The sequence below is a fragment of the Medicago sativa genome, chromosome 7 (assembly GCF_051527215.1).
Source record: "Medicago sativa cultivar Bolivia chromosome 7, Bolivia_mono, whole genome shotgun sequence".
Classification (NCBI taxonomy): Eukaryota; Viridiplantae; Streptophyta; class Magnoliopsida; order Fabales; family Fabaceae; genus Medicago; species Medicago sativa.
Genome location: NC_140755.1, coordinates 33,817,662 through 33,829,382, shown reverse-complemented (window position 1 = coordinate 33,829,382; position 11,721 = coordinate 33,817,662). Strand labels below are relative to the sequence as shown.

Sequence of the window (11,721 nt, the reverse complement as noted above, 5' to 3'; positions counted from 1 at the left end):
AAACGGAATGTCACACTTTTCGCAAAATCATAAAAGGAATAATTAATTGTTTATCCTTCAAAAATCCAACAACGTAATATTCAAAACTTCGCAGCGGAATTATTTCAACATCTTAAATAATCTTTGGCACAAGGGCCTCAACATAAAATCTCATAAATCTTAATTCAATAATAATTCTTGAAAACTTCTTAAATAATACGTAAGGAACAGAAAAGTAATAACAAAATTCCCATCCCGTTACGTATCAGAGAACCTAGGACACACTTGTGAGGAGTCCACTCACGACCGCGACTTAACCTTGGTTACCTGCAAGTTGCCCATACGAAGAGCAACATTTTCAAGCAGAAGGGGTGAGATTTCACATTCAATAATAATAAGCATATAATTCTTCAACAGAATTTATCAACATAAATATCAACAATTTTAACAATGTTAAACAACAATTATACAACATAGATACTTCGCATAATTACTCATTAAACAAATCATTAAATATAATGGCAACTCGACAACATGACAATAACATCGACAACTCATGCAACGACAACTTATGCAACGACAACTTCATCAACTTGACAACTTAATATGCATGTGGTACCAATCAGGGCATAAGCCCTCAACTTATAGAGCATAGGCTCTCAACGTGGTGAATGACTAAGCATTCCAGGGCATAAGCCCTCAACTTTAATGGTGAATGACTAAGCATTCCAGGGCATAAGCCCTCAACTTTAATGATGAATGACTAAGCATTCGAGGGCATAAGCCCTCAACTTTAATGATGATGCATAGACTCAAAGACAATGCAACAACAAGCATTCCAGGGCATAAGCCCTCATATATCTCAATTGCCTTGCTTCGTGATTTGGGCTACTCTCCTCTCTTAGCCAATTTCCTAAACAAAATTGTTGTGCCATTCTAGCTTCTTGCCTGCATGTAGGTCACAATAACAATTATATATATACACATATATCAACACAAACATAGGCATATGATATTGTCATAGCGCTAACGGTGATATGTAGACACCAATAATCATTTGATAAAATGAACGTAATCACATATATAGATGACTGTCGTGTTGAACACTAATATGTCACCAAATATTTTTTATCTGAAGTATATAAAAACATGATATCCTTTGTGTCTATCCTCTTTCATCATGATAATTTTAAAAATCCAAAATAAAAATATTGTTTTCGAATTATAATTCTTTTTGACTTAGTTTTCTGATTATAATGAGAATAAGTATAAGAGTAGGTGTGCATAAAATTTCGAACATACAATATTGTGTGAATCTAAGAATTTTAAATTTATTTTCACAAGTAAAAGCCCAAATTGTAGAACATCAAAATCACACCAAAGTATATTCGTGGAAAAAAATTAAGGGTTTGAAAATAAGATTAAATGGCCAATCAATTAGCTGATCAAGAAATCAAAGAAGAAGGGGCATAACATAAACATATGCACATATACACAAGATTAAAAAAAATAGATTAACAACAATAACAAACATGCATAAACCAAACTCAACCTTAAAACACAAAAATGAACAGAATCAGGTGGTGGTGTGACACATATATACATACACTATTGTAATATTATTATATTCATATCCAATAATTGATTTCATAGATGAATATGATAGTTCAAAAGTTGGTGACTACTACTGCTCAATCACAACACTGATTGTATCTCTCACACTCTACTCTTTTCTCTATAAGCAATATGAAAGGCAAGAATGACACTAGAGAGAGCTTATTTTAATTCATTTTTTTATATTTTATATAAATTCAATTTCATTCTATATACACACGGCTGGCAAATGACTAATATTTATCTAAATACATCCCCCCTAATAATAAAAAAATCTCTCTATTTTAAAACTTTTTTTTCTTGACCAAAGAACTACTTTTTTTATCTCATATAACTGTTACGTTTTTTAATATTAGGAAATAGTAAAAAAATAAATCTTGACGGAAAAAATACTTTTTTATTTCTCATATAACTGTTACCTTTTTAATATTAGGAAAAAACAAATTGACAAAAAAAATATTAGGAAAAAAAAAATCATACCATATAAATCAGTCAAATACATATAATAGCATTTATAATTTTTCCTTAAAAAATGCATTTATAATTTTAAAATTTTAAAAAATAAATCTTGACCGAAAAAATACTTTTTTATTTCTCATATAACCGTTACCTTTTTAATATTAGGAGAAATGATTGACCAAAAAAATATTAAGAAAAAAATAATCATATACCATATAAATCAGTCAAATACATGTAATAGCACTTATAATTTTAAAATATTAAACATTCATAAAACAATATCTTAATATATAAATATTCAAAAAATAATAATTGGGAAAGGGTAAATTATTTTTAATTAGGTGACATTGATGATCATTTGACTACTTTGTCATGTGAAATTGAACTTCATTTCTTGCGGTTATATGAGGAATATCATACATTTCAAAAAAAATGTTTGTTCCTCATAAGACAACATTTTTCTTGTGTAGTGTAAATGCATCAATATTTTCCAATTTTTTTTAGAGTAAATTACACTCCCCTTTCATAAGAGAAGTTTGAATGACACTCCCTTTCCTTGAAAAGTAAAATTTATACTCCCCTCCCCTATGAGATACTTGAATTACAACCTCATCCCTTAATAATTAAATATATATGCACTACACATTAATCTATTTTAGAATAAATAAATAAATATTTTGAGAGGAGCCTAAAGAACAAGTTAAGAACAATCACACAAGTTGTTTGTACATTGTATCTTCATTTAAAACCTAAAAGAATGAGGTTTATGGACCATCTCACTAATATATCAACATTTACTTTTCAATCCAGTGTAAAACACATAACTCACTTGACATGCCAATAATCTTCGGTGTGGGTTCATCCGTTCATCTGAGTATAGTTCCCCCTCAAACAGAGAAAGCTTTTGCTTTCACATACACTTTAATCAAAGCATCAATTCTAATATAACCATTGGATCATGAGGAGAGTCTGGATCAACATATTAGAATATAAACAACCACACAAGTGGTTTCATTACTACATCTTTATCCAAAATTTTAAGATATTGGATATACAATATCATCTCATTTGTATGTTGCTCAACATCCATTTTTCATGAAATATGACTCTTCATCACATTTGATAATATAAACAAGAAGGTATTTCAAGTTCAGCAATGTAAAGTAAAAATGATAGAAAATCTTTTGTAACAAACTTGATCACATAAAAGAGTTGATAACATAAGATAACAATATAAAAAAGAGGTGAGCAATATTACTGTCTAAGTGATGTTTATAACTCACTTATAATGCAACTGATTCAAACAAAACGGTAAAATGTATACTGTTTGAGATGACTTTTCATCATGTAAACCAAATTACATCATAAAAAAAATCCGTCAATTATTAAAAAGAGATAAAGCAGGATAAGAAAACATCATCCGAAGAGACATTCTTAATACTGATAACAAAATAAAGTTTTGAGGCAACATCAAGCAGTCATGCATCCTCATCTTCATCAATTTCCAGAGCTGTCTCCTTACAGATTGGACAAACATTCCTCAGCTCCAACCATTGTTTGATGCAGTCAAGATGAAATATATCCATACAATCAAGTCTACCAATCTTCTCCCCCTCCACATAGTCTTCCTAATAAACACAAAAAATTGGTAGATTATGATTGAACATGTGCTCATATATTAGGATTTTAATATTCAGCTCGTAATTAGAATAGAGGTGTCACTTTTTATATTAAGATAAATTGTGAAACATGTAATTGGTCTCACCTGGCATATGGTACAGGTTTGGTTATGGGTGCTTGTTTCATTAGGGCAGAACTGGTAAGTCTTTTGTTGGATGTGCCTGAGGATTTCCTGCTCTGTAAGCCCTCGCATTTCCTGTGTGACATATATTTGCAAAATACATGAAAAAAGAAGACATGTATTACTTGTACATCCCCTCAAAAAAAAAATTATTACTTGTAAATTAATAATTAATTACATAACATTTACCTCGTCACTACTCTCTGAATCATCAGTGCTTTCTTGAGATTCATTTTGCAAGTCCCTTGCCAACAACTAAAATGAAGTAATGTGAATTTTCTTTAGTAAAGAATATGTCGTTCCTAATTCCCCACCACTAAAGACTTTAAATCAATATAAGATAAATGTGTTGTAGGGAGCTAAAAATTTGCTACATTATATACCCAAATACCAGATTTTACTCATGAATGCTAAATTAATAAACATATCAATTAAGATTTCTATGATAAATTCCTTCAACAAAAAAAAATCTATGATAAATTTGTAACAACTTTTTTTTTTGATAAAGAAGAAATGGAAAGAAAAAAAAAACACAAAAACAAACTACAATCTCATGCTTTTAAATTTGTAACAACTAAGCTAACGTATACACTTTTCATCATTTCTAATTCATTGTAATATTAAATATGTACATGATTGCAGAATAGTAACACTAGACCACTACAAATTAGTATTCAATCCGTAACCTAAATAAATAATATTAGTATTTAGGTTAAACATAACTCTATACCCACCACTTATAAACATTTTCTCCTGACAGATCTTAAACTGAACTCTTAACATATTTAATTTTCGATCTAATTCATCTTTACAGAATTAGCTTGTTGTGTGACCTACGTATCCACCACTTATATTTCATTCTTACTTACAAAATTAGCTTGTTGTGTGACCTACGTATCCACCACTTATATTTCATTCTTACAAAAATAGACTCTTAACAATTAGATCAGGTAAAAATATCTTGGATAAGAAACATACCAGTTAAGATAGATTTCTAACAATGTAATTATATCAATAAAACACACTTATCATTATTTTCAATTCAATGCAATATTACATTTTCACATCCATACATATAGCAACACACTATGTAACTACAAATTAAATGTTACTATCACTTATTAGTTTCGACTAAGAATCAATGGTAAATAAATCAAGAATATTTGAAAATTAAGCGCATTGTTCATAGTAAATTAATTGATAACTATCCTTAACCAAAAATATTTACATGTAATTAAGAAAGTATATATACCTCTTCTGTGAGCCTATTCCTTGCTGCCCAAAGATCACGAACTGGATTCGCTGATATTGTCTGCATTGTCCGCACCCGACGAGGAGGGTTTGTTGGTGGTGATGCAGAAGTACCAGGCCTCCCTTGATGGGCCATTTTTTCTTCCTACCTACATGCACGCAATAACAACAGCTATATATCAACATAAACATAGGCATAACACAAGATACTAACGTTAACAGTAGACATGGATAATAATTTGTTAAAATGAAAGTAATTGAAAATAGATGATTGTCGTGTTGCTGGAATGTAAACATAGTTATTAGTCAAAAGGTTAGAAATATAAAATGATGTTTTTGCACTCTATTATTTTGCTTAGATTTTTTTATCAAGAGATAGTGTGTGTTGCACGTTTTTTTTTTTTTTTGTCAAATTACATAGTGGCTAGAGCTCACACAATTTAATTGTGGATAAGTGGAGTGTCTGGGGTTCGAACCCAACCCCTGTATATAATATGCAATATCCCTAACAACTGAGTTAAACTCACGGGGATTTGCACACTGTTTAATAAACATGTTTTCGATTCAAAGTATGAATATTATATAAAAACATGGTATTAACATGTGTCTCTATCCTATTATTTCAAAAAAAAATTGTGTCACTATCCTTTGTCGTTAAGATGATAATATTAAAATAACATAACATTTTAAAAAGTAAGAATTAAAAAATTGTATTTTTATTATAATTTTTTACTTAGTTTTCTGATTATAATAAGAAGTTAGTTTATGTAACTTTGGGAATTGAAAAAAATAATTGTAATTAAAACTGCCATTTAGAGTCAAGAATATTGTTGTAACTGAATGCAAAACAATATTTAAAGTAAAAAATATTTTATATCAACTATCTAAAATAATAGTCTCTTTCATTTAGTAAAAAATAGTATTTTTATATTAAATAAATTGTTTTTTAAAACAATCTAAGTTGAAAAGGCTAATGGGTGATGTTTGCATTCATGTTTCCTCATAAAAATAGTTTGCATACTTGTTGTTACATAAAATCACATAGGAGATATGTTTGGGTGTGTGTAAAATTTTGAAAACACATAATATTTTTTTTGATAGAAATATATGTAATAGATCCGATTAAGTATAAGAGTACGCGAGCATAAAATTTCGAACATACAAAATCTGTTCAAAGATAAGAAATATTAAATTTATTTTCGCATAGTGTGAAGGCCCAAATTCAAAAAAAATCAAAATCATATAGACAAAATAAATTCATAGACTAAAGATTAAGGTTTTGAAAATAAGATTGATCGGCCAATCAATTAGTTGATCAAATAATCAAACACGGGGGATAACAAAAACAAATGCACACATACACAAAACTAACAGAAAAAAAAACATGCAAAAACCAAACCAAACCTTGAAAAAGACAAGTGAATAGAATCAGGTGGTCGTGTAAAGCAGATTAATTGCATACAATATTACTAGATTCATATCCAGTGATTATTTCATGCAAATTTTATAAGAAGATTAAATTCATATATGAAAATAATAGTTCAAGAATATATACCTAAATAAATGAGCAGATACGAGAACTGATGGATGCTAAACAACCAAAAACTGATGATGATCACTACCTGTCAATCACACTGATGGTTTCTCTCGCACTATACTCTCTCTTCTCTATAGGAAATATGAAAGGAAAAATGACACTATAGAGAGCTTCAATTTATAGAGAAAATTTGAGGGTCTCTACTAGGCTTATATATTATTTTAAATTCCTGTCAAAATACTTTTTAGAAATTAGTTTCATGGTACATGCACTTAATACTGGTAATAAACTTTGAATGCCTAGCTTCTGACTAATATTTAATATTTTGTCACAATGTGTCCCCCATGTCCGTTATCAACCTTCTCTCTATTGTAAAACATTTTTTGATTGTGAACGAGGTATTCTCTGCGTACAATTGTAAATATTAATATCTCGAGTGAGGTAGGACTGCAATGGATGACAAAGTCTTCCCTCAAAATAATTTAATTAACATTGTTGCATTCTTAGAGTTTTAAAATACTAACCATGCATAAAATAATTTCTTAATATTCCCTAAAAAAAATCTTAATATGTAAAAAAAATATTGAAACACTTTTATATAGGTGAAATTAATGTCCAGTTTACAATTGTCGAGGATGGGATAGAACTTCGTTTCTTGAGGTTATAAAGTCAAGCATTTAGTTCAAAAGTCATATTTCAACCGACAAAAATATCAAAATTGCTAAACATGGCATTGTGATTGGGGTTTGAATCCTAACTTATTCACTTGTGTGTGAGTTTTCAAATGGTTATTGACATTTCGTTTGGGAACAAATTAAGTCCTCGAAAAGCATCGAAAGGTGTCTATTTTAAATTTCAACGTTTTTTTGTTTTTTTTTTTCAATTTCAACATTCTTGAGGATCAAAGTCCTAAAAAAACTTCAAGCAAGAATTTTTTTTTTAGGGTAGGCTGGGTTAAAAAATTGAAGGTTCATAATTGAAGTCATTATAAGGGGAAAAAAACTAAATAACAATTAACATACTAACATTTGTCGTTAACAAAACAAGTATTTTTTTTTTAATTTCAATATTTTCGAGAAGCAAATTCAAAGTCTTTTTCCTTTAAAATAAGTTAAAGTCTTTGGAAATGCTTGTTGATAATCTATTTTTATTGTTTGGGGCACCATCTTTTGTCCCACCAAACAGTTTTTGTTAAAAAAAAAACATTTGTCACACTTCCTCCTTCAGTTTTTTTTCTTTCCATTCAGTTGTTTTTTCTATTTTTATTATTATTTCGAATTATAGATACGTATTTACGTTTGAATGCTTCTAATTTATCAACCGATTCAACAAGTGAGTTTTGTGTGTTTATATATGACGATGATGGTCATAATAATATACTTTTGGTTTTATGATAATAATAATAATAATAATATATTTGCTTTTTCATATAAAAAATAAAGTAATAATCTGCATAAGGAATCAACACATTATGACTTACCCCCTTGGGTGGTATCGTGATAAGCATGGATGAAAATTTTACTTTTTTCTCTATTTTTTCTTTCTTTTTAATTAAGTATTGGAATAAGACAATAATACAACACCGTGGAGAGAGATGAGGAAGAGCGACAGAGTGTTCAAGAGAGGTGGTCCGTCATGACACCGCCACGACCAACCACACCGGCGTTCCTTATCGCCGGAGGAGAGGACGAATTGGGGGGAACGGGATTCAGATGGGGACGGTTGGCATGACGTGAGACGGCGATGACGGAAAGCACATGGACAGGATTTCAGCGGCTGGGACGGACAGCAACGAAACTGGCAGCAGGGAGAATGGGATGACTATGGTAACAGACAATCTAGGTTTAGGGTTTCAACTGACTGGAACAGCGATGACCGGCACAGAACATCTAGAGGAGCGGTGGTGCATAACTTGCGATCACCACATGGACAGCAGGTTCGGCGGCGAGAGGTTGTTGGTGGAGACCTGATCAGGTTGGGTGATGGTGATGATGAAAAGGGGAAGCAAGCGAACGACTTCTCTCCAGCAAGCCTTTTCTCAGTATAAACGGTTTGTTACCTTCTATTTTACTAATTTTCCACCACAATTGTCAATTTTTTATCTGCGTAAAGGTTTTGAGGTTTGTGGTTTGCTGGAGGAGGTGGTAGTTCCGAGTAGAAGGAATGTTAATGGGGAATATTATGGTTTTGTTCATTTTTCTAAGGTTAGTGATGTTGGTAAATTGTTAAAGGTTGTGAATGCTGTTTGCTTTGGTAATTTCCGTGTTAGGGCGAGAGTTGCTCGTTTTGATCGCATTTTTGTAGAGGAAGGTAAGGTTGCAAGGGAGAACGAAGGAAAGAGTGAGATGGGGAAGTCGAGTGGTGTTAGGGGTGGTGTCGTGCTTAAGAAGAAAGCTAGTGAGGGAGAAATTATTATGAATACTGGTGTGGGGGGTGACGGGAAGAAGCAATTGCACGAGGTAGGAAAAATTGTGACGGTAGGACAGGTGGGTGTTCCGGTGAGGGAGGGCGTGGTGAAGAGAGGCCGAGGGAAGGGAGTTAAGGTGGCTGATGTTGTTAATAAGAAGGTGGACGTGGAGAGGGTGACGGGGGAGGCCGAGGTGCAGGTGGGTGAAAGGGATCAACCGGTTGTAAGGAAGTTGGTCCAGATGTATCGATCAAATGGGAACGACGTGCAATGGGCTCGTTCAGGGGTGGTGGCAAAAGTGATTAACGGAGAGGAAATAACTGTGGTTCAAAATCGAGTCGAGGATGTTGGCTATGTGGACTTAGATATTATTCCTATGGGCGCGGATAGAGTTTTCTTACGTAGTACGTCAAAAAAGGAAACTTCATCTTTGTTAGAGGACGCAAAAGATTTTTTTGTCCTTATATTCTCAAATATTGTTCGTTGGGATAAAGAAGTGGTTCCTTTTCGAAGGGGAGCATAGCAGAGACTGTATGGTATTCCGATTCAGGATTGGCATGAGATTTTTTTTTTTAAATTATGTGTGTTTGAGTGTGGGGCTTATCTTCGAATGGATGATATGACTTTGGACAGAGGAAGATTTGATTATGCTCGTGTCCTGATCTCAACACCATCTTTGGATATTGTTTCTTGTGTTGAGAAATTGGTGATAGATGGAATTTTGGTGGAAATAAAGATTATTGAGGAGTGAGGACTTAATATTGGAGAGGATGCGTGCCTTTTTTATGATAATGAAGATCAGAAGTCTCAGTTAGATATTGAGGAGGCACAAGCTAATCCAGAAGCTTGTAAAAATATGGATACTTTTGTGGACAAAATTGTAAAGGAGTTGGCGGAAGAGGAAATATTTACAGATAATATGGCAAAGGAAGTTGATAAAACAGTTGAAGATATACAATCAAACATTCCTGCGGCCGTGTCAGTTTTGGGACCGCAAACTCAAACAGAAAGAGTTTTTGACGATGTGACATCGCAGAGTGTACCAGTGGTAGCGGTGTTGAGTCCTATCGTTACTCACGTTGAGGTATTTATGGATGATGTGAATACGATACATGATGAAACCATGTCAGAAGAGGGGAACAAATATGTAGTTGTTTGCAATGTGGGAGTTGAGAAAGGACCGCTTGTTGTGGTTCAGAAAGAGGTTAATGGGCATGGACCGGTTTTGTCAGGCCCCCCTTTTGTGGAAAGTCAGTAGTGTCTGGCCCATGGAGCGTAGAGTGGTTGAAGGACCATCATGGTGAGACCGGTATTATTTTTGCGGCTAAAAGAAGGGTTTTCAAGGCGGGAAAGCGGAAAGGAAAGAATAGTCTGGCAGAAGGAGTTGGTACTAAACGAAGGTGGCGCGTTTGTCTAGCAAAGATAGATGTGTTGTGTTGAGTACTTTGAAAAAAAGAGCTAGGAAGAGGAAGCAATCTGTTAGACCTCAATCAGTTAGTGAAGAAATATCTCAAGGTACTTCTGACGAAGCCTCATCTTCTGAGTCTGTTAATAAAGAGTGGAATCATTGGGTGGTTTTACATGGTAAAGAGAAGGAGGCAGCTGAGGATGTGTGGGGAATTGGGAAGGTCATTGGGTTACTTTTTGAAGGGGACAATCATAATATGTTTAGTGTTCTTTCTAGAGCAGGGAATGGGAAGAGGGAGTTAAATAAGTATGATGCGAGTGAGAGAGGGAGTTCGGTTGTTGGAGGGTGTTAGGTGGTGGGGGTGTGGCCGTCGGGGTGAGGGTGTGTGCGATGAGGTTGTTGTCGTGGAATGTACGAGGGTTAGGTGGGTTGGAGAAGCGTAAGGAAGTTAAGGAATTGGTGAAGGAAAAGATGCCTTTCGTGTTGTGTCTTCAAGAAACTAAAATGCAGTTGATAGATGATTTTTTATGTACGTCAATTTGGGGCAATCGAGTCATGATTATTCTTATAGCCCGTCTGTGGGGGCGTCAGGTGGTATGTTTAATGTTTGGGATACTTCAGAGGTGGAGGTGTGGGTCTCGGTTCGCGGGGACCACTTTTTGATGATTCATGGCAGATTTATTAAATCAAATGAGGAGTTTTATCTGTTCAATGTGTATGCTCCTTGTGATCAGAGAGCTAAACAGTCTTTGTGGGTCTCTCTAGCAGCGCGTGTGCATTCATTGGGTAACTATAATGTTTGTCGCTGTGGGGATTTTAATTTTGTTCGGTCCTTAGAAGAAAGGCGCTCTGTGCGGAGTTCTCATGTTGTCAATGATTTTGCTTCTTTTAACGAGTTTATTGATGAATGTGTTCTAATTGATTTACCTTTGAATGGTCGAAAGTTTACGTTGTTCAAGGGAGATGGTCGTTCGATGGGTAGGTTGGACAAGTTTCTCCTATCTGAAGAGTGGTGTCTTCTTTGGCCTAATTGTTTGCAGGTGGCTCATTTAAGAGGTCTTTCTGATCATTGCCCAATTTTATTGTCAGTCGATGATCAGAATTGGGGACCGAGACCAACGCGGTTATTGAAATGTTGGCAGGACATGCCTGGTTACGATAATTTTGTTCGTGAAAAATGGAGCTCATTTGAAGTTCATGGGTGGGGAGGGTATGTCCTCAAAGAAAAATTGAAAATGATCAAAGTGGCTCTGAAGAGCGGCATG

General features: G+C 33.6%; 2 protein-coding genes across 2 annotated transcripts; one reads left to right on the top strand and one right to left on the bottom strand.

The window, feature by feature from the left end:
* Positions 1-3,341: 3,341 nt before the first annotated feature.
* On the bottom strand, positions 3,342-5,244 carry LOC146905802 (uncharacterized). The gene is made up of 4 exons (XM_085730032.1): positions 5,106-5,244; positions 4,043-4,108; positions 3,818-3,928; positions 3,342-3,680 (listed from the first exon to the last, which is right to left on the bottom strand). Exons 1-4 carry the CDS (start codon positions 5,238-5,240, stop codon positions 3,531-3,533), a joined length of 462 nt encoding a protein of 153 aa, XP_085586158.1. The 5' UTR covers positions 5,241-5,244; the 3' UTR covers positions 3,342-3,530.
* A 3,379-nt stretch (positions 5,245-8,623) lies between these two features.
* On the top strand, positions 8,624-9,571 carry LOC146905801 (uncharacterized). The gene has a single exon (XM_085728643.1). The coding sequence runs from the start codon at positions 8,624-8,626 to the stop codon at positions 9,569-9,571; it is 948 nt and encodes a 315-aa protein (XP_085584769.1).
* The last annotated feature ends 2,150 nt before the right edge of the window (positions 9,572-11,721 follow it).